The sequence below is a fragment of the Juglans microcarpa x Juglans regia genome, chromosome 5D, assembly GCF_004785595.1.
Source record: "Juglans microcarpa x Juglans regia isolate MS1-56 chromosome 5D, Jm3101_v1.0, whole genome shotgun sequence".
Lineage (NCBI taxonomy): Eukaryota > Viridiplantae > Streptophyta > Magnoliopsida > Fagales > Juglandaceae > Juglans > Juglans microcarpa x Juglans regia.
The window spans coordinates 6,544,659-6,568,005 of record NC_054602.1 but is presented as its reverse complement, the minus strand read 5'-3'; the positions used below and the strand labels follow the sequence as shown (position 1 = coordinate 6,568,005).

Here is a 23,347-nt window from a genome sequence, read left to right as displayed (position 1 = left end):
AAATATTGTCAAATACCAAACAACATATACCAAGTTCCAAAATCACTTAGATACTACTAAGTAACATGACACAACAACTACAAAAGCCCAATACAACCGGAGTAGTGTGCATGAACGACTTATTTCAAGTTGTTGCTCCAAAAGCACCAACTCTCTCTTCTCGATCTCAGCCACTCTCTTATAGAGCTCAATCTTCCTCTTCTTGATATCCTCGAGTTTCTTCTCGAACTCTTTCTCCTTCCGTAACATGTCATTGTTTCTTTCTTGAAATTGGTGATCATTCTCTTGATTACTATCTGCAGAATAGACTAATTGTAAAGCAAAAAAAAAAAAAAATCAAATAATGTATAGTTAATAATGTAAAACATAGGGCATGTGGCAATCATATAACTCTACACGTTTGAAATTTGATATTAATATTGATAAGGTAGCAAGTGATCATGATCTCTCCCTGCTAGCCCATCTCTTTCTCGAGTCAAATCTCCAAGACAAAACCATGTGTGTGTATATATATATATATATATATATATATATATATGCATGGGCATGGCTGTCTTAAAGATACCATGCCTGTCTTCATTGTTGTAAGCAAGATAAATTAATATTTCCTATAATATCGTGTCTTTTCTCTTTTAAAATTGTTCAATCTATCTGAACTTGATCTTTAATCATTGGAACATTCACAGTATTGCATGCAGATTTAGGGACATTTTGAATTACATAATGAGTCAGAATTAGACAACAGTAGTACTACTAGTACCACATCTGATCCAATTTTGATGTTTTTCTTAGAATTTCTAATGGTGGATATTGCACAAGTCCAAAATTATGATTTCCTACCATTGAAGTACAATACAAAATTGGTCACCGCTATTTTTTTTTCCTCATTTTACACAAATAGATGCAAAGACTTAGTTATATAGGTATACAAGCACAAATGCTCCTGAGGTACACAACTAATCCAGTAAAGAAACATGCAATTCACTCTTATCATCCCCAAAAAGTCATAAGATGGCTATTATCATTTGCTTAGGAAAGATCATGAAATACATATAAACACCTAATCATGAAAGCAGCAAATAATTAGGATGAATTTGGATACTATGCCAAATTATTATCCAATATTGATTGAATAAGAGTATACATCTAGTCAACAAATATGGCTACCACCATATGTAAAGAGATATCCAGGTAGAAATAAAATAGAAGGAACAAGGCTACCACTAGAGAACAAAAGCTTACCTAGATAGCTTCATGGACACCAATCACAATAGGAATGTCATATGCTAGTTTTACCTTCTCAAGTATCTGCACATAAAGAGTAGAAATAAAAATAATTTTAATCTTGAAATTTTACTAAGCTTTCAATATTAAATCTCAGTGTAATTAATTAACCATGTACAAAAAGAAGAAGAATTTCCTGTAAGTAGAATAATTTTCTTATTAATTGCACTATTTGCTACAAGATGTACACAAACTTGCATGAAACAAACATTTACTAGAAGATAATTACTCGAGTCTGCTCAATAGGATGAACAGGATGTTGCAGAGTAGAAAATAAGCAAGGCAAACAAAAATAAAGAAGGAATTAAAAATCTATGAAGATTAGAGAAATGCCATGGATCACAAAGTGTTAAAAATATTGTTCAAGAACTGAGTTGAGTTATAATGAAAAGCACATACCAAGCCAACCAATGGACATCCCCCTCTCTCTTAAACCAAAATAAGTTGTCGACTTATTGACCACCAAAGGTCCTCCATTGAGCATCTGAGACATCCTACACCAAGGAAAATCTCAATGAAAAAGAAGGAAAGGGGAGGGAGAAACGCAGAGCTTGGTTAGTGTTTCTTTCGGCATCGAAGGGGGAGGTAGAGCTTTAGTGTCTTTCGGCTTCGAAGGTGGAGGCAGAGCTTCAATGTCTTCGACTTCGAAGGGGGAGGCAAAAGATTGAAGGGAAGCTTGGAGTATCTCGGTTTCGTGGGAAGGTGGGGCTTTCGTGGGAAGAGAAAAATTGGCTAAAGAAGGTCCTTTGTCATCAGTCTTCGTGTGGTAGTAGATTTCGAGTGGAAGATGAATGCTTGAAGATGGAAGGGAGGTCTGGAAATGGGGGAAAGGAGAAGAAAGAGAGAAGATGAAAAAGATGGGGGAAAACTCTTCAGACGAAAATGAAAAGGGGAAGACTAATGAAGGAGGGAAACGGCGTCGTATTCATTTTGCCACATGGGACTCAGTTTCCCCGTAGTTCCCCACGCCGGTTTCCTATAGAGTTTTTCATTGATTATATATGTTTTAAGAATTAACTTTTTAACTTGAACTTCGAGAAAAATGTTTTTTTCTCTGCCTTTGGCTCTATGTGATAACTACATCATAATCATTATTATCTTGCTATTATAATTATGATCAACATCATGATATTTTAAAACTGGATACGAGAAGCACATATTTTTAAAAAGTCTAATTTAAAAATTTGCAATGGGTCCCTTGTAGGGGTGTCAAATCGTGTTTTCGGATCGTGTTCGTATCGTATCAAATCGTGAGCATTCGACTATATAGTCAACTCGAACCCAATCCGTTAAGCTAAATATGTCAAACTTCCAAATCCTAACCTAACTCATTTAGATAACGGGTAGTATCATATCATCCGTTTTAACCCGTTTAATAATTAATTAGAAATATGTTAACACAACACGACTCATTTAGTCTGTTTGTTTCATATAAATGGGTTGAACTAAAACACATAACTCATTTGATCTAATTAATATAATTTACATAAAAGTTAAAATCTATATTTATTAATAACCACAATATCTTAAAAATATATATCAATATTATTCAAATTTTAACATATAATAAAACCAATATTACAAGCTATACAATAACAAATATGAGCATAAATGCAAAATTACAATCTCAACAATAAAAATATAAACATACTGAGAAATATCAATATTACAACTTAACAATAATAAAATTTTAATTTTGAAATAAATTTTAAACAGGTCAAAACAGGAATATATTACTCAACTTCTTAGCCATTGTCGCACGTCCTCCACACCAAACACAAAGCCCAATTGTGTTCAACCATTGTCAGCCACTTTGTGTCCTCAAACGGAAACCAAAACCACACCATGCTTCAAAGCAAAATAGAAAACTACACGCCCAACCATTGTAGCCTCCATCATCAACCTGCCTCCCTTAACCCTCCTATCACCTAGATCTAAGCCACTACACCGTTGTCACCACCTTCCTTTGTCATAAAGCCACCGTTGGTCAGTTTCTAGTTTCGGAAACACAGTCGCAAATTGTTGCACCATCACCACGCTTAAACCGAGAGCCTTTGTTTTAGGAGGCCGAAAACAGAGTCAGCCACTGCACCTCCATTGCCAACAACGAAAGCTTCCCAGCCATTTGCCTCCATGCACCATAACCTAGCTATGACTAGGGGTGTAAATTCAAACCGGAAAATCGGTCTGGATCGGACCGGTTTTACCGGTTTTGAACCGGTCCAGTCCGAGATAGGTTCTTAGAATGTGAAAACCGGCCGGTTCCGGTTTTAGGATTTTTCGGACCGGACCGGACCGGTTGATAAAAATATATATATAAAATAATATTTGTATTATTGTATATATAAGTTTTATACAAAATATTATATATATATATTAATATATATAAGTTTTATATATTATGTATAATTATAAATTTTTATGTGAAATTTTTATATATAATATATATAATTATATATATTCATATATGAAATAATTTCTTCTTATAATTTATAAATTATGACATAAAATGTTAATACTAAATCACTAAAAGTTTATAACTAATACTAATATATAACTTATAATTATACCAATAGTCTAATATTAATACTATTATATTGTCTAATATATTAATAAAAGTATAAAACAGTTTTTTTTTAAATTAGTTTTTTTTATAAACAAATTTTTAATGACAAATTGTGAAACTTACATTTTAAAAAAATCGGAAAACCGGACCGGATCGGACCGGAAACCGATAAAATCGGAAGTACCGGTTTAGGAGGGTAACCGGTGCGTAATCGGTTTTAAAAAATATAAAATCGGTACATACCGGTTCGGTCCTAGATTTTGTTTAAAACCGGACCAGATCGGACCAGTTACACCCCTAACTATGACAACTACCCAAGTCGATCACTATTGCACTGCCGTAAGCTTTTGTATCTTCCTCCCGTGTTCTCACACTCTCACACTCTGTCTCTCTCTCTCTCTCAGCACTTTCTCTCTCTCTTCCACAATGGTCTACCACCACGCCCAATCGCTTGTAGCCACTCATTGCTTTTCTCGATAAGTCCTCTGCTGCTCTCTACCCACAACGAAGCTGCGTTGTTTTCAAATAGAATGAAAGTGATTTGTTTAACTTTTCCCTAAGGCTTTTATGTAAAGTAAACTTTTTGAGATTAAATTATATTTATGCCCTTATAGTCACAAGCCAAGACAAATGTGTTTTGAACGGGTAATTTAGGTAGGGCTTGATTTTACGATAGGCCTCAGTTTGATTACAAAAATTATTATGTTATTTTATGTAGGTTTCGTCTCACTTTATATTAGTCCAAAAATTTTGTTTAACAGGAAATAGTTAAGAATTTAAATTATATTAGTTGGTATTAAATTTTCTATTTGCTATTAAATTCTAGTAGTAAATAGTAAGTGTTTAGCTTTATTTTTAATGCTCTAAATCAGATAAAGTCTATTTTTATTATACGAAATTATGCTGGTTATTTTAATAGATTTTGTTATAATTATGTTAACGAATAATAAACCGAAAATGTATTTTACATGGGCTTAGTCTAATTTGAGTAAATATGTTAGTCATGCACTTTATTTTACAAAAATAATTTAGAGTCAGAGAAATTAAGCGGGTATTGATTAATTTCGGAGGTGGTGATATTTTAGGGTTATGAGAATTTTAGATCTTCAAGAAAATGGGTTATTTTAGTATCTCAAGCTTAAATATCAAAATGAATGTTTAATTAGGGATTTAAGTTACGTATTTATTTTATAGGTGATGATTGATATTCATTTGGCACAATCGTAAAAAAAATTTAGAGAACTTAAAAGGTCAAGGTAAGCGATGTTCCTATACTAGATTTTGCATAAAACGAATGGACTAAAGTTGATCTTATGAAAAATGTGCATGTTTTGTTATGAAAAGAGAACTTGAAAACAACCTCAATTATTTTACATCCACATGAAATGTCATTTAAAAAGAGAAAAATATTTTCTGTCATTACTAGGATAGACATGAGCTTCTTTTGGCATTCTATTTTTTAATTGTGCAAAAAGAGCGAATATGAAAATCTGAAAAGTTTTGCATTGATTAAGTGAAGATGCTTTGAATCTATTTTTGATATGATGAAGATGATATGAATTTGTTCAGTATTCTATTTTGATATGATGTGGCATCTAAAAACCTTTGGCATGACTTTCTGATTCTATATTTGATTCGGCTATAGTTCCAATTTTGTTTCTATTTTATTCATTTAAGGCCCCGTCATGGCTGATAATAGTGGTATACAGCCCTGTCATAGATAATAATAATGGCATATGGCCCTTCCACGAGTAATAATAGTTGTATACAACCCTTTCATGAGTAATAATAGTAGTATACGGCCCTGACACGGGTAATAATAGTAGTATATGACCCTGGCACAGGTAATCATAGTAATGTACAGCCCTACCACGGGTAATAGTAGTGGTATCTGTTTGAGTGCACACCATCTTAGTGACAAAACGATTTATGTTCTGCTTAGCTATCCGTAGATGCACAACCTTACCACAAGGGTTAAACATAGTCTTTGTTCTGATTAATGCTATGATATAATGATGATGATACTTAGTTATGCAATACCGAAGGATATTTTTGAATAAGAACATTTTGAATGTTCACTCGAATATTTTTTTATTACATGTTATGATTCTGCATTCTGAATCTAAAAATATTTTGTTCTGCATTCTGAATTATATAAATACTCATATTTACATACTAGTATATATTCTCTACTTACTGAGTTGTTGATAACTCAATCCTTATTTCCACAATATTTTTTCAAATAATTTTGATGGTTCAACTGGAAATCAAGAGTATGAAGTATTAGCAAATTTTGATGATCGTAAAGAAAAAATGCCAAATGGTACAAGTATTTATTGGAAAGTCCTATTTAGTATATTTATTATTTTCTGTTAGTTTGGGTATTTTGAGACAGATATTTCAGAGTTTTTATGGAGATTTTATTGAGGTATTTATTTGGTGTCCCTGTAGAGGAACAAATAGTTTGGGTATTTTGAGATATAGATATTGCAGAGTCTTTATGAAGAATTTAGTTTATTTTATTGAAGTATTTCTTTGGTATCCCTGTGGAGGAACAGATAAAGTAATATTTTATAGTCTTTAAAGTATATATAATTATGTTATGGGAGATAATTTTAGGTTACAAGAACTAACTCCATGGACTTCTAAGACCGGGCGTTACATGAATAAAATCCACATTTTTCTTATCATAAAACCGGGAAAAGGGGGGGATGGTCTGTGAGGAAAGGAGTAGCCATTCCTCAAGAACTACTAAACGGGCAATGCTAGATTTTCATTGCAGGTTCTACTGTGCATACCATTTGAATATCACAAGGCATGCCATTAGTTGTAAAAGCATTTATTATATTGAATGAATAATTTAAGTAGATGAAGCCTGCCAACTAAATTTAAGAGATTGGTAATAAAAGCCTACAAGTCAGTTCTTAAAAACGCCTAATTCCAATTCACTTTAACTTTTCGCATGAATTAGTTGGAGGTCGATCATTATGAATATTATTATTTTCTTCTTTTGATCTCTTTTTATTTTTTCATAGAAGGAATTTTTCCCCCTTTTTTTGTTCTTTTAGGAGGCAAGTAGAGGTTATAGCAGGTGTCTTCAGTTTCAGGTATCTCAGCAATATCTCTCCTATAGACCATCCTCTATGTTTGACAAATAGAGACTATAGCACCATGCCAGAATAATGGAAAGCTAGATACACAAGAAAGGCCAAACCACTTTTTAACTCAGAAGAACCTGAAAACCAAACTGATCCTGAGTTTCGGGGAATCACCTAGGACCAACCTAAAGAGTAAATGATGGGATAATTCAATTAAGCCCAAGCGGCAACATTACAACAAGATTTCATAAACACAAGAAGACGTCTTATACTGCAGTAAGTATGAATTCCCAAACACAAAGCTAAGGTCACTTAGAAAGCCTTCCAAATACCATGGGGGGCAATAAATTATTAAGAGTAAATAAAATGAAGCACAAGTAAAATACGATTAGATTAAAAGTAAAAGAAAATCTCCTTGAAAATCTTACACCACACACTTCTACTTGATCAACATATGATTTTTTATTTTTACTCTTCTATATTAATGCTTAAATATGTGTGATTAAATAGAAATATAAAAATGACAAATCATATATTAGTTAGGTAGAAGTGTGCGGTGTAAGGCTTCGTAATAGCTATTCTCGAAGTAAGATCTTTAATTCAATAAAATGAACTTATCAAGTTAAATATGATTAGCTATGTTTAATATTTTAACCTAATGAGATTTCATGAAGAAGGAGAAAAAAAAAAAAAAAAAGGCCCAGTACTTCAGACTTCATTAGGATACGCATAATGGACATTCCTAGTATTTGTTTGATGGTAGTATATGACGCCTTCATTTGAATTATATTAAAATTTCTAAAATACCTAAACCCCCTGACCACCTACTCAACTGGAGGTAGCCCATGCCACCCGTGGCCTTTGGGATGGCTTTTGAAAACCCATTTCGGGTTGGTTTGACCACCTCTAGGGTTTAGTAGCCGCCTCCAATAATTTTTAATTAAAAAAAAATTATTTTAACAAAATGAGTGATTTTTTAAATATTTCCTAATCTAACTTTCAATGCCTCAATGATAGCTCTTCTTATTTTTAGAAGAATAGATATTCTTTATTTCAAAGGTGTATTCTTGTCAAACAATTTTTCCCCCTTATAAAATGGTAAATAAACGAGAAAAATACTATAGATACAAAGAGATTTTACAAAAACAAACTTAAAAACTACTTCATGTAACATATTAGATTTACATTAGAATAAACTTTGCAACTTAATTTACTACATTAAGTCACGTCAGTTTATGAATTTATTTTGTAAGATTCGTCTAAAACATTTATCAACAGATTAAGGGATAATTAATTCCGTGTACCAAAACCCGAAGCTTTCTATCGAGTGAGATATTGAGCAAAAGATGTCCTGTATCCTCAAAACAAATCCAAAAGAATGCGGACCTCATATGATAGTTACACCTGTGTGATAGAAAATGACAGGATATCCCCACACCATCCACTTCCTCCATATACATACATACATACATACATATATATATATATATATCAATCTCCTAGGCACGGAGATTGATACAAATCATTTTTCGTTCTCCAGTCTTTATGGCCAAACCGTCCCATTTCAGAAAGAAATTCTGGAAATGCTTAGTACTATATATATATATATATATATATATATATATATATATATATATATATTGTATAAGATCAGACTTCGTATATGATTTGTGCCTCTGCTCTCTGGCCAGAAGCCAGTAATTAAGTTTATAAACTGCCAGCTTAGCTGGGATTAAAAACGTGTACATAGGCTCCGCCTATTATTTTCATCAATAATTCTTGATTACATACATATACACGAATATACAAAGAGTGACAGAGAAACTAGAGAAGGTTTCTTTTATATATATATATATATATATATATATATATACACATATATTGCTACGAAAATAGAGAAGGTTTCACAGTCATAAATTCATAATGCAGGCACTTTGTAGTTCGAAATAAAGAAAACTGATAACCTACAGTGTACAGAAGGAAATAAAACTGAAACCATTAAACAGAAGGTGTACCTAGAGCTTTGAAACAGAACTGGAAAGAAGAGAAGCTGAAATCCAATGATAAGTGGGGATCAATTGACTGTTCTGCAGTGGGGGGAGCATATCACAAAGAGTCAAATAAATCTTCATTAGGGAAAACTTACAATTGAAACTTATTTTGTTGCAAGAGACACCAAATAGCTTTTACTTCTGTTTCTTAGCACTTCAGGTGGTACAATGATGCCCTTTCCCTGACACAGTACACAATTGACAATTGAAAGCTTTTTGCAGTAATCACATTTTGTTGTAAAAGAAGAATTGTTACATGCATAAAGAGGTTTTATAAAAGTAATATTACAAAGTAAAAACTTACCTTACTTATGCAAAATTTCTTTGTGGCTAAGGCTTTTAGTTCTGTTTCTACCAAGAAGTTCCTTGACAAAACATTATTATTTTTACTATTTCGTAAGCAAATGCTATTATACTTGAGAAGACAAATGGGTTTTACACACATACAAACTTAATACGTTTTGAAAATGAAAAATGTTCTTCATCTTGCGTTCTAACATCTTCAAACTTACAAAACATTGTATCATTTTCAGTAATACCAATTGAGATGCATTATATTTTAAGTGATTTTTCATTCAAGTAATTCACATATGATTTTTTTTTTTTTCTAAGTTAATTCACATATGAAATTAAAGTCCAAGTTTAGCATTTGTATTTGAAAATTTTCCAAGCAATGCAATATAGTGCTGCCCATCTATTAATGAACATGATTGTTCGTCAACCCTCCTCACCCCCAAGATGAAGGTGAAAAAATAAGAACTAAACAGAGAGATTTTATAAGGATTAAAAAATCCAAACATATTATACAAACGCCTGTATACAATATGAACTTCAAAATATACTAAACGAGTCATTGCATTCTCGGAAAGCCAATGTGCAAGAAATATACTTCCTAAACGAGCACGCATCCCATGGATTTAATAAAAGAACCAAAGAACTTGAACCTGTCTGTTATTTTCTTTTTCAAAAAAATAAAAATAACTATTATACAGGAGAATGTTTACTCGGGACATTCATCAATGTGCACAGAAAAATGAATGTCAAAATCAATCCGTGAATAGAAATAACAACATCTCCACCGAATAGAAGGTGCCCCCCCCCCCCCCCCGCGGCGGGTAGCCTCCAAAACTTTTACTGAAATTGCCCCCCAATACTCACGGTAGCCCCCAAAGTTTTTTAAAAAAATTAATATAATATAGACGACTTTCACTTCACCTAACACCCTAGACTATAACATTCTACAATACTCACACACCCTCACTCTAGCTCTAGTGATTCGACATGCTACTAACTAAAAACAATTTTTTATTTGAACACAGCCTTCGGCATGGGATTAATCTAATATTTTGACTTTATATTCTGACACACTTACACTGTTACTCAATCCATCACATATATGATACCGTATATCTCTCTTTCTCTACTACACAACCCGTCTCTTTAAGTTTTCTTCTCATTATCTACAATACTAACGCTATGGCCAAAGCATAGCCGCACAAACTATAGTTTCCGGTTGGTTTTCTCCTAAAGCAGCCTCCACCAATAATACTAGATTTACAGTTCTGGATATGTTAATCTAAATAGATGTATATTATTATTATTTACTTGCAAGAACAACTCTATTTTATTTCTTTTCATCTTCATTGTTAATGGTCTAAATCCATAGATCTAGAAGTTTATGAATCATGATGATTATAATTTATCTTGAGCCTGAGCCATTGATAAGCCACAAGTTTTTTTATTTGTGATGACCCAGTGATTATAATTTATTTGTGAGCTCACAGTCACTTTTTTTTTTTTTTTTTTTTGTTCACTTTTGTGAAATTTATTTGTTATTCACATGTTTTTTTGTTCACTTACAAAAAGTAATACAAACTATACAAAAAAAAAAAAAAAAACTTACTTTATATCATTACTTATTAGGTACTTCTCAGATTTATTATTGATCTATAAATGTTTCTTAAAGTATAGAAAAATATGAGCAAGCCGAGAACAATTGATTCTTTTTTTAAAAAGGCACGGACAATTCGGAGAGTAATATACGTTTAGAGAGTTTGGTAACAACGGAACGTGATGTTTCTATCACTGATGAGCGTCCCCCTAAAACTTCAAGAATCCAACGTGAAGAGATGGATGCTACCTCTTTGATACGTGATCCAGGATTACATCCACAAATATGAGAATTTCCTACTAACCTACAAGATGAGATCCGGAGTGCCTATTTTAAAATTGGTTCATATCAACCTAAACTTTCAGAATATCCATTCTTAGGAATAGCCAATCAATGTCGCCGATTTCAATTTTCTTGGTTTCAAAGATATTCAAATTGGTTGGAGTACTCACCATCGAAAAATGTTGCATTTTGTCTTCCAAATCAGGGATGCCAAATTTTGTATTCTCGTTGATGAAACTTGGGATAAGTCCAAAAGGGAACAAATGGCTATCATTTTTTAGGTTTGTTGATAAAGATTATTTTATTATAGAGCGATTTTTTCATATTGTGCATGTCAAAGATACTATGGCACACTCTAAAAAATGAGATATATGTTCTTCTTTCTCGTTATGACCTTCAAATTGAGAATATTCAAGGTCAAGGATATCATGGAGGAAATAATATGCGTGGTTGTTGAAGGAGGGGAGTTGGTCAGCATGAGTTCTTCTATGGAGTTGGTCATAGAATCTAAATCCTTTACATTGATGAAGGAGGAGAGCATATTGGTCATCACTGAAAGGAGTCAAAGGGTGATATCTAAGCTGGTTCTGGGTTTAACAACAGTACAGTGGCTGGCCAAGGCCATGGAAGCGTGCACAAAAGATGAGAAACAAGATTTTTTCTCTAATGTCTGGGATAGTAGACACAGTTTCACGGTGCATCGTTGCTCGAATGCTCGAGGACGTTATATGGCGGTGGAGGAGTATGGAGGTGGAGGGAGGAGGAATTTTATTTTCATTCCTGAGGAGGGGAGCAATGGCTGGAGAAGGATGGGGGAGGTGTTGCGTGATTTTTCCTTCGGCAAGAGAGAGAGTGACGGTTTGGAAGGACGAGGTGCTGTAGGACATGGCTCTGTCAGGGAGCCGCATAGCAGACATGTGGCAAGGTGATCCTATGCAGCAGCTCTAAAGACGGGTCAGGCTTCAGGGATTCAGAGTGAGGAGTGTCTGCAAATTATGTCTGAAGACCAGCTTGTCGAGATGCACAATTCTTTAAAAGAGATGGAAACCCAACTTGGCGAGTTGAAGGTAGCAATAACTATATTGTCTACGAAAATAGACCGACTTTCAGTTGGAGGCAATAGGGTTGTAAGTAACAAGATAGACCCGAATCCTTTAAACTCAAAAAAAAGAAAACGGAAGATTGGATTCGGCCTTGTCCCTATAACCAGATCAAGGAGAATATGGCGGGTCAAAAAGGAAATCAAGGTTATTTGAAGCGGGGTCTACATCGAGTATCGGCGTAGAGACATCAGTGGAATGTCATTCGCCTCATGTAACACAGGATAGATCGATAGTCGGTATTACACCCTTGGTCCCTGAAGAAACTTTGGCTCCCTCGTCAAAGTTGAGTGGGCTGCCAAGGTCTGAAGGAGATGTAGGATCCGCTATCACCCCAGAGGTTAAGGGACTTGCTGTCACCCCAGAATCTCCAATGGAGAGAACCAATGGAGTTGCTGGAGAACCTATGGATTTGGCGTTAGTGCCTTGTGTAGAGTCGGGAGTGCAGTTGGATACTGTCTGGGGATAACGTTACTCCCCTGGTCTCTTTTCCTCCAATAGCAGACTGGATTCTGCCTAAAGTTAACGAGATTCAGCAGTTTGTGGGAATCTCACATGGAGGATGTGAAGATCAATTTAAAGAATTAATCACTGCATTGAGGCAAGCCACACGCTTGAAACCAAATCAAATTTCGAGAAAAGCAGGGAGTTACAGCGTCTTTCCTGGGCAATCAACTATGACGCTAAGGATGGTAGCTCATCTAGAGGGAAGTCTAAAGGGAGGGCATTGTGAAGACGAGAATCAAGGAGTTGGGGTTGGGTGTTCAGGTAGAGTTTTAGTTCTATGGGAAACGAGGGGTTGGGATCCGGTCTAGTCTGGTGTATTTTGAGTTTTTTTCCACGGGCTTTTTGGGTCATTATGGGCTTTTTAAGTCATTTTGGGCAAGGTGTTTTCTTGTATACATTCAGTGTACTTGGTTTCTCCTTTTGATATATATAATTTTTTACTTATCAAAAATAATAATAATATGCATGGTGAATGGAATGGAGAACAAGCGTTATTTCTTAAATATTGTCTCTATGCATATTATGTGCATTGTTGGGCTCATAAACTACAATTAGTGCTAAAATATCATTTGCCTCCAAGAAACCAAACTGGATTTTATTGACAGGAGTATAATTTGTAGTTTGTGGAGAGGTTCATTTGTAGGTTGAACATATTTAGCTTCTTTAGGTGCTTCTAGTGGAGTTTTAGTAATGTGAGATAATAGGGTTGTCGAGATGGTCGAAGATTGTATAGGTGCTTTCTCAGTGGCTTGTGTTTTAAGAAATTTGGAAGATGGGTAGACATGGGCATTGGCAAGTGTATATGAATCCAATAGGGATCGGGATAGATAATTGTTGTGGGATGAAGTGTCAAGATTTTATTTTGTGGGATCTGTCTTGGTGTATTTATGGAGATTTTAATATAATCCGTTTTTCAAGTGAGAGGGAGGGTTTATCTTCTATGACCACTACTATGAAGGATTTCTCTCAGCTAATTTTTGACTTGGAACTGCTAGATTTGCCACTGGTGGGGGGTTGAATATACATGGTCTAATTCTAGAGGTGGTTCAAGACTGGACAAATTCTTAGTCTCGTCTTCATGAGAGGCTCACTATCTTAAGTTATGCCAAAAAAGATTGTCAAGGGTATGTTCTGACCACTTTCCCATTGTACTTGATTGTGGGGGTATTCATGAGGGTAAACGGTATTTTAAGTTCGAGAATATGTGGCTTGAAGTGGAGGGCTCCGTTGACAAGGTAAGAAGCTGGTGGCTTTCTTATCATTTTGAAGGGACCCCTAGTTTTGTTTTGGTAAGTAAACTTAAAGCTTTGAAAACTAATTTGAAGAAATGGAATAAGAAAGTTTTAGGAATGAAGAGCAGCCAAAAAAATCCCTTTGGGATGAACTTTAATCCTTGGAGGTTGAAGGAGAAAGTGAGGTGACTTCGACTAGGAAAAAATATCATAGAGGCAAAAATCGAGAGTTCTATGGCTTAAAGAGGGGGACAAGTGTACTACCTTTTTCCATAAAATGGCTAATTCTCACAAGCGTAACAATGCCATTGAATTCTTAAAAATTGAGAACGATTTGCTATCCACACCTGACGAGATTCAAGAGCATGTTGTGCGGTTGTATAGTTCTCTCCCAAGCGATACAAAAGCTTGGAGACCCAAAATTGATAGCTTGAACTTCAAAGTTGTGGATGCTTTTTCAGCAAACTGGCTAGAAAGGCCTTTTGAAGAGCTTGAAGTGTATGGGGGTGATTTGTGGGATGAGGAGAGACAAAGTTCCGGGTCCGGATGGGTTTTCTATGGCATTTTTCCAAGATTGTTGGCAAATTGTGCAGGAGGAGGTGATGAAGGTACTTCAGGAATTTTATGAGTTTCAAAAGTTTGAGAAGTCATTGAATGCCACTTTTATTGCCTTAATCCCAAAGAGAGTGGGTGCTTTGGAGTTGAAGGATTTCCGTCCTATTAGTTTGGTGAGTGGTGTTTACAAGATTATTTTGAAGGTGTTAGCAAATCGAATGAACAAAGTGATGGAGGAGATCATTTCTAAACCTCAAAATGTTTTTGTTAGAGGTCGACAAATTTTAGATTCGGCGCTGATTGCAAATGAGTGTTTAGATAGTCGTATGCGAAATAGTGTTCTGGGGGTTCTTTGTAAGCTGGAAATGGAAAAGGCGTACGATCATGTAAACTGTAATTTTCTTTTATACATGCTTAGAATATGCAATTTTGGTGATAAGTGGTGCAATTGGATAATACATTGTATCTCAACTGTTCGGTTTTCTGTTTTAGTTAATGGGCAGCCTTATGATTTATTTTAGAGTTCAAGAGGCCTGAGGCAAGGGATCCATTATCTCCTTTTTATTTGTTCTTGTTATGGAGGCTTTGAGCCATATGGTGGAAGCAGTGGTAAGAGGAGGTTTTATTTCAGGTTTTTCAGTGGGATCTAATTCTAATGGCTTCATTTCCATATCACGCTAGCTTTTTGCTGATGATACTCTTATTTTTTGTGATGTTGTTGGGGAACAGATTCAGGCATTGAGGGCTGTACTATTATGTTTTCAAGCCATCTCCGGACTAAAGTGAACTTTAAGTATATCGAAGATGGTCCCGGTGGGAGTTATGCATAATATTCATAACTTGGCAGAGTTACTGGGGTGTAAAGTTGCTAATCTGCCCATGAAATATTTGTGACTACCGTTGGGGGCGTCATTCAAGGCTAAGCATATTCGATGGGGTGGTTGAAAAGATAGAGAAGAGGTTGGCGTCGTAGAAAAGAGTTTATTTATCTAAAGGGGTAGAATCACCCTTATTAAGAGTACCCTTTCTAATAAGGCGTTGTTGGAAAAAAGTTTGTTGCCCAATTGTTGAGGGAGGATTGGGGGTTCACAGCTTGTGTAGTTTTAACAAGGATTTTTTTGGGAAGTGGTTATGCAGATATCATGGGGAAGAAGAAGCATTGTGGAGGGGGGTAATCACTCGGAAATATATGGAAGTGATTGGAGGGTTGGTGCACCAAGGAGTGTAAGGGTTCTTATGGAGTGAGTTTATGGAAGTTTATTAAGAAATGATGGGATTTTTTCTTGAAACAAGTCAACTTTTTGGTTGGTGCTGGTTCAAAAGTTAGATTCTGGTTTGATGTTTGGTGCAGAGAAATTGAATTGTTTAGAGCCTTCCCGATTGTTTTCAGATTGGCTTGTTAATCAGAAGGCTTCAATTTCAGAGATGATGTGATACCCCATATGATAAAGATAAGGGTAAGTGGTGAATGAGATACCACATTGTATGGGAAGAAAAAGTTCTTGCTCTTTATAAGATTCCAATGAGGTTTCAATTGTATCATTGACTAGTCCTTTTGGAGTCTAGGCCATGCGGTTTGGGCCTTTCATTGGAGCATTACAAATGGTATTAGAGTCTATCCCAACTAGAAATGTAGGGCTTGAGCCGTGCCACCTACAACGGACAAGCCCGACGAGGATGTTGGGAATTTAAAATGAGAGATTGTGATACTCCATATGATAAGAATAAGGGTAGGTGGTGAATGGGATCCCACATTGCTTTGGAATGAAAAGTTCTTACTATTTATAAGATTCAAATAGGACTCCAATTGTATCATTGACTAGTCCTTTTAGAGTATAGGTCATGTGGTTTGGATCTTCCATTGGGGCGTTACATATGATGAGCTATTCTAATGGAGAGGTGCTTTGGGATGTTAGTTTTTCCAGACCTGTTCAGGATTGGGAAATTGAGGAGGTTACTATTTTTTTCAGATTGTTGTACACAATGGATACTAGAAGACATGGCAGGGATCAATGTGCTGGAGACATACAACTTCTAACAAGTTCACATTTAGTTCATTTTATAAGTTATTGATCAATCAGCAACACATTTGTTTTCCTTGGAAAAGTATATGGAAGGCTCATGTTCCATCAAAGGTGGTTTTCTTTGTATGGACAGCTGCAATAGGGAATATTTAGACAATAGATAACTTGAGCAAGCATGGAATGATTGTTTTGGATTAGGGCTTTATGTGTAGAAAAGACGATGAATCAGTGAATCATTTATCTCTACACTGTGATGTGGCTAAAGTGTTGTGGGATGGTGTTTTTAGAAGCGCTGGACTGATCTAGGTTATGCCAAAAACAGTGGTCAATTTACAAGCAAGCTGGACCAGTCTTCATACTTGCTCCCAAGTGGCAGCAGCATGGAAGATGATTCCTTTGTGTATTATGTGGTGCATTTAGTTAGAAAAGAACGAGAGGTGTTTTAAAAATAGGGAACGCAATGTAGATGAACTCTTGAAATCTTTTACAAGTTCTTTACTTAGTTGGTTTTCTCCTATTGTACTCAATGGAGGGGTTTGTCAATGAGTTTTTGTCATTGCTTTTTTAGTTTTAAAATGTAACTAGATGTTTCTTTCATATACTTCATGTGTACATATGTTTAGCTTATTACTATTATGATGAATAAAATTTTTACTTATAAAAAAAAAAAAACCTACAATTAGCTTTAGTTGCAGCCTCTAGAGAACCCAAAGATGTTCATCATTTTTTAATCCATTTGACATCCATTATCAATATTGTTGTTGGTTCTTCTAAATGTAATCATGAATTACAATCTGTTCAAGCTGTTGAAATTGAAAGTTTGATCGATTTCAATGAGATTGAGATTGGAAAATGGGTAAATCAAATTGATACGCTACAACGAGCTAGAGATACTAGATGGGGATCTCATTTTCAATCTGTCTATAGCTTGATGAAGATGTTCGGCTTGCTCAATTATCAATACTATCTCAAATGAGGGATCAAATTATTCTCAACGTGATGATGTTGAAGCGACTTACATGGTATTAACATTTTTTGAATTTATTTTGATATTACATATAATGAAAAAAATCATAGGAATCACTAATGCACTTTGTCAATCTTTGCAACAAAATTTTCAAGATATTGTGAATGTCATGAGCCTAGTTTCAACCACAAAAGTACTCATTCAAAAGTTGAGAGATAATGAGTGGGAGTCTTTGCTTACTGATATTAAATCATTTTGTGAAAAACACCAAATTGATATTCCTGATATGAATTATCAATATACTAGAGCTCGAGGCAAATCTCGTCATCAAGTTAACATCAATGGAGCATCATTTTATAATTGATATATTTACTGCTACAATAGACTTCCAGTTGCAATAATTGAACAATAGATTTAATGACTATACAATAGAATTTTCCATTCTTAGTGTTGCTTTAAACCCTAAAGGTGTATACAAATCATTTAAAATTGATGATATATGCAAATTGGTTGAGAAGTTTTATCCACAGGATTTTACTAAGCAAGAAAAATTCTTTTTGAGAATTCAATTGCAGTATTATGAGCTTGATGTGCTGACGCATCCAAATTTTCAAGATGAGAAAACCTTTAAACCGATCTGGTTGTTCTAATTCAATAAACAGCCCTCCAATAATAGCTTTCCATGTAGTTCTTTCACTTTATAGCACACATTTGACTAAAACCCATAACAAATGAAAAAAGCTTCCTGTGAATTCGAAAACCCTCCCCCGCATAAAGTCATTGCAAAATAACGACTCTCGCATGAGCAAGAGAGATACAAAATTAACATGAGACACTTGTGGAGAGACCAAGGGGTGGCAGAGGGAGTGAGACCCTAGGAGCTAGATGGAACAAAAAGGGATAAAACTGAGATCAGCTTGGGCATGAGAGCGTTGGAAGAAGGAGATGCTCCTCCACAAAAAAGGTCATAGTTTTGAACCAGTTGCCTCAAAATTTCACAGAAACACCAAACTTCTAGATTTTTTTATTTTTTTATTTTTCCCTCCATCCAAAGTTTTCACAAACTCTCTCTCCCTCTCTTTTGTGGTGAATGTTATTTACTGTAAATCATAAAGTTGCGTCTGGGCGAGAGGGAGGTAGGGGTAAGGGATCTGATATGGGCGAGAGGCTTCCATGGGTGTTCTCTTTCTCTCTCTTTTTGTTTTAATTTGTTTGGGTTTTTAATCCTGTGTGTTTGTGTAGTGTATATTTCTCCATTTTCCTACGTGTCTAATTGTTATTAGCGGGCTATTTTTCTCCGATAATCAGTTGGGCTGTTCTAAAGAGGAACTCTTTCAAAATATGTCTACATTATCTAAGCTATGCAGAGGACTAACAATTTCAGAAAAGTCTAAGATTTATTATTTGTGACAGGTTAATTCGTCTAGTATTAACTCTTTCTATTTCTATTGCTATTACTGAGCGATCATTTTTTGCCATTAAACTTATAAAAACTAGATTGCATACTCGAATGGAATATAAGTTTCTTTCAAATCATTTGCTAGTTTATATTGAGGAAGAACAATAATTTCACTTCAAATATGATAATACATAAATTTTATTCCATGAAAGATCGTCGAGCTTAATTTGAAGGGAAAATCCTAAATTAATATTTCAGTTTCTTTTCTTTTTGTAGTAGTCTCTAACAAATTACGAAAATCTTAAGAAAAATTATCTTATAAGATGATTTATAAGCATGTATTACTTATACTCACACATACCACCACACTTTGTCAATCACCCACCAAACACCAAATCCAACTTCCACCCCTCATATCCACCAAACACCCCAACAGCCATCACACTCGTCACTTTTCACTACCTAAACCACTGCTTTCACCTAAAATTTTTAAAGAACAATAATAAAAAAATAAGATATAAAGGAAGAAAAGAAAAAAACTTTCCTTCTAGACCGCTTTTGGGTCGGCTCCGTGCTGCCAAACATAGACGGGTTCGTCCCAGCCGGTAGTGGCGAGCAACCCCTCCACAAGCAAGGCGAAGTCCGAGTGGTGATCCTGCGACCCCAAGACCGCGTCTTCCACCAAACGGTAGAGCCTGTGCAGCGAGAATATCACCTCCCTCACCGCGTACCCGTGCCCATTCAGAACAGGTGCCGGGGACCCTGTAGCTCCTCGCGTCCCAGACCTTGATTGTCTTGTCCACGGCGGCCCTGAACACGCAAACTCGTCGTACTCGTTCCAATCGCAGGAGGGGACATCGAACTCGTGGGCGGGGGCGATCATAATGGAACTAGGCACGCTCACGTCGCGGGAGGAGGAGTTGCGGGTATATAGGGTTTGGGGGAATGATGTGAGATTCTTGCTTATCCGCTTGAAAGGTATGCACGACTGGAAAAAGTAAACTATTGACCGATGATTCTGATCAAAAGAGGAGGGGTAATCAAATTTTTAAATTTCGTATAGTACCAACAGGTACGGTTGAAATTTTTCGTTTCGATCGTCCGACTGATATCGATCATATCGGTCTAAATTTTAATTTATATTGACTTATATTTTGGCCTGTATTTTTTTTTTTAAACTATAAGCTTATTTCTTAACCTTCAATTCAAACTAGACTATTTATAATTTATATATATATGTATTTGTATATAATTTATTTATATATAGACTATTATTTTAGAATATAATTTTTATATATATTTATATATATAATTTATTTATAGATCGACTATTCCGAAACGTTATCCCGAAATGCTATCTCGAAACGGTACCGGTATTGAAATATTTCGTTTCAATACTTTAATCAGTATGGTGTCCAGTACGGTATTCAAAACATTGAGGGAATGCCACTCTCGAAAAAAAGCTACCCATTTTTTTTTTTTATTTAACGATTAACAGAGTATAATTGACCAAAAAGTTTATTTTATGTTAAAAAAATATACATCTAATCACATTAATAAAGTATATAAAATAATTATATATAGAGTTTTATTTTTTAATAACTTCATAAATTTTCTTAAAATATTTAAAAAAATTTAAAAAAAAAAAACAGAAAAAACACATTGAATGAGTATTCTCGGTAAGGATTCTCCAAGAGTGTAGGTAGTATTGCCCAAATACAAGACGATTTTTTTTGTCTATCAGATAATATAATTACGTGAATAATAATAAAATGATTTATAAATAATAATAAAATAATTCAAGTTGAGATATTTTATTAAATTTTATGAAATGAAAAAGAAAAAATTAAATAAAAATATAATAAAATTAATATATTGTTTGAATATAATTTTTTAATATAATTATTATTTTAAAATTTGAAGATTTTGTAGTATTTTTTTATATTTTATTTAAAAGTTTAAAAAAATTATAATAATTAGATAATAAAAATTTGAAATTAAAAAATATTTTATATTTAAATGATACTTGAAGATGAAATTATAACAAATTTTGAAATCGTCTCTTCTAGATGCCCAAAGGTCCCCAAACATTTATTGCTCACGTGGCTTTAACATTTCTGATTTATGGTTTGGTTTCGACTTTGTAAATTTCACATTTTATCTCATCTTATTTAAATATTTATATATTATAAATATAAATATTTTTTAATTTCAAATTTTTAACGTTTTATCTAATCATTATCTAATCATTACAATTTTTTAAAATTTTTATAAAAAATATAAAAAATAATTCAATTTTTTTAAATTAAAAAAATAAAAATTATATTAGAAAATTATATTCTAATAATATTTTAACTTTTTAATATTTTTAATTTAACTTTTTTCTCTCATTTTTCAAAACTCCATAAAACATCTCAAATTAAATATTTTACTATCATTCACAAACTATTTTATTACTGTTCATATATCATCTTATCTCATCTCACTGTCTAAATCAAGTTTAAAAAGAATTTCCCCTACATAAAAAAATGATGGGAATAATTGATCTTGAAATAACGGATTATTTCAACAAAACATATTTTCACCTATTTTTTACCTTTCTAATTTTTGAGTAGAAAATTAGAATCCCAGTTTGACATTTCTATTTGCCAAGAAACTCTAAACATATAAAAATAATATTCGTAATTATTTTAATGGTTATCTTTTTATCACATTCTTATGTGACATTAAATGGTTGAATGTGAAGTAATAAATAATTTAATATCGAATTAAGATTTGATAATTTGATTAAAGAATTTGAAAATGCTATCTATACTTATAATTTTATATACATAACTATAAGTGCATATCAATTATTGAAATTGTGAAACTTTTAACATTTGAAATTTAAAAAATAAAAATCTGATAAAATGGTGTGGATATCTAATATGATAATATGTATAATATTGTAAGTAAAATTGTAAAAATTGTATATATATAACATTAATCTAAACAATTTATGAATAACACTTTTTGACGACCTTTTAGATCTCAGTCTGAAACTTGAGTGAATGAAACAAGTGTCGTTCAAACTGATGAGCTATTTGCTTGGGAAAAAATAAAAATAAAAAGATGTACTATTTTCTCCAACTGTTGAATGGGCCATGGACTAAGTCACTAAACTACATACGGGGCCCAGAATGGAACAAGATATCGGGAACTATATGCAGGCCTTATAACAAGCGGAGTCCATTTTCTAAAACGGGCCACCCAAGTTTGTAAGCCATCTAGGTCCGAGATCTATAATCCTTATTATCCGGCCCTAAGCGAAGACTTTGGACATGAGCATTTGAGTTCAAATGGCGTTCTTTTGTTTAAATGAGTATCCAAAGTAATTTCACTAATAATAGAACCATATTCGTAAGAAAAAAGGGTCTAGTTCATATGCCAATGACATGTCGGTCTAGTGGCACCAACATGGCCGACCGTCTAAAGTTGCCGGCCTCATCACTAGCACGAAGGATTGAATAATAATGGTTCCTTCAATCGACCTTAGTCAATTTGCCTAGAATGCGTTCAAGAATTAATCGCTAATTATATGTTTTAGATTTTTATGGTAATGAAAAGTATTCCTTGAATTGTTTCTTGGTAATGGAGTTGATGAGGGCATGACACTCGATTCTCAGACATCTCACGTGAATAAGTAAGATAATTAATCATTAATTTCTAACAAAAATGACTGAATCATGTCTTGTCATGTCAATTAACATCGTGCATTTGGAAGATATTTCTCCAAAGTTTGTAATTGTAGCAACCCTCATCTCAATTAGGACAGCAGAGATGTGTTACAAGTCATTGAAGATCAGCAACTCATGGAGATCAGAGAGAGAGATGTAGAGTTGCAATGACAAGGGGCTTTCTTCAGGGGCTGCGAGTGGGGTACCAAACATATTTCCCTAACTTTAGAATTTGGTTAAAATTTGGGTGGACAGAGTTGGAACCTTCCCAAAACAGCCTCATTAAATATGTCTGTATTTTTGTGGACTCCATTATTGTGGCATAGTGCCCACGCATTCATTTAAAATCTAATCAGAAACTTGGGGATAATAAACCCTTCTTCTCTCTGCAAGTGGATGACAAATCATTTTTGTGACAACTTTGAAAAGAGACTCGACTTTTCCACTTAAAATAAAAATAAAATGCAATTTGCCTTTTCTGAAACATGATCATATGGCTAATTAATGACAATCTTACCTTCTTTTGATTGGATAAATATTGAATCTCAATGTACCTTTGTTGCTAAAATTGAGATCCATATATATATATAGTCCTCTGTGGTAATAAGTAGCACTTTGAATGCAAAAGCGTTTTCTATCAAGAGAGCGAAATTGGGATTTAGGTCATAAGATTTG

General features: G+C 34.0%; 1 protein-coding gene and 1 long non-coding RNA gene across 2 annotated transcripts; both read right to left on the bottom strand.

Moving 5' to 3' along the window:
• Window positions 1–4,231: 4,231 nt before the first annotated feature.
• LOC121266137 lies at window positions 4,232–18,997 on the bottom strand. The gene is made up of 3 exons (XR_005940746.1): window positions 18,623–18,997; window positions 7,762–7,764; window positions 4,232–4,249 (listed from the first exon to the last, which is right to left on the bottom strand). It is a non-coding gene; the product is annotated as an uncharacterized LOC121266137 (long non-coding RNA).
• Window positions 18,998–19,503: 506 nt separating this feature from the next.
• Window positions 19,504–19,839, bottom strand: LOC121264814 (peroxisome biogenesis protein 7-like). Its single transcript, XM_041168118.1, has one exon. It carries the CDS (start codon window positions 19,837–19,839, stop codon window positions 19,504–19,506), a length of 336 nt encoding a protein of 111 aa, XP_041024052.1.
• Between the last annotated feature and the right edge of the window lie 3,508 nt (window positions 19,840–23,347).

Coding starts and splice junctions, on each gene's coding strand:
- LOC121264814 (XM_041168118.1), bottom strand. CDS start 19,839: ATGATCGCCCCCGCCCACGAGTTCGATGTCCCCTCCTGCGATTGGAAC.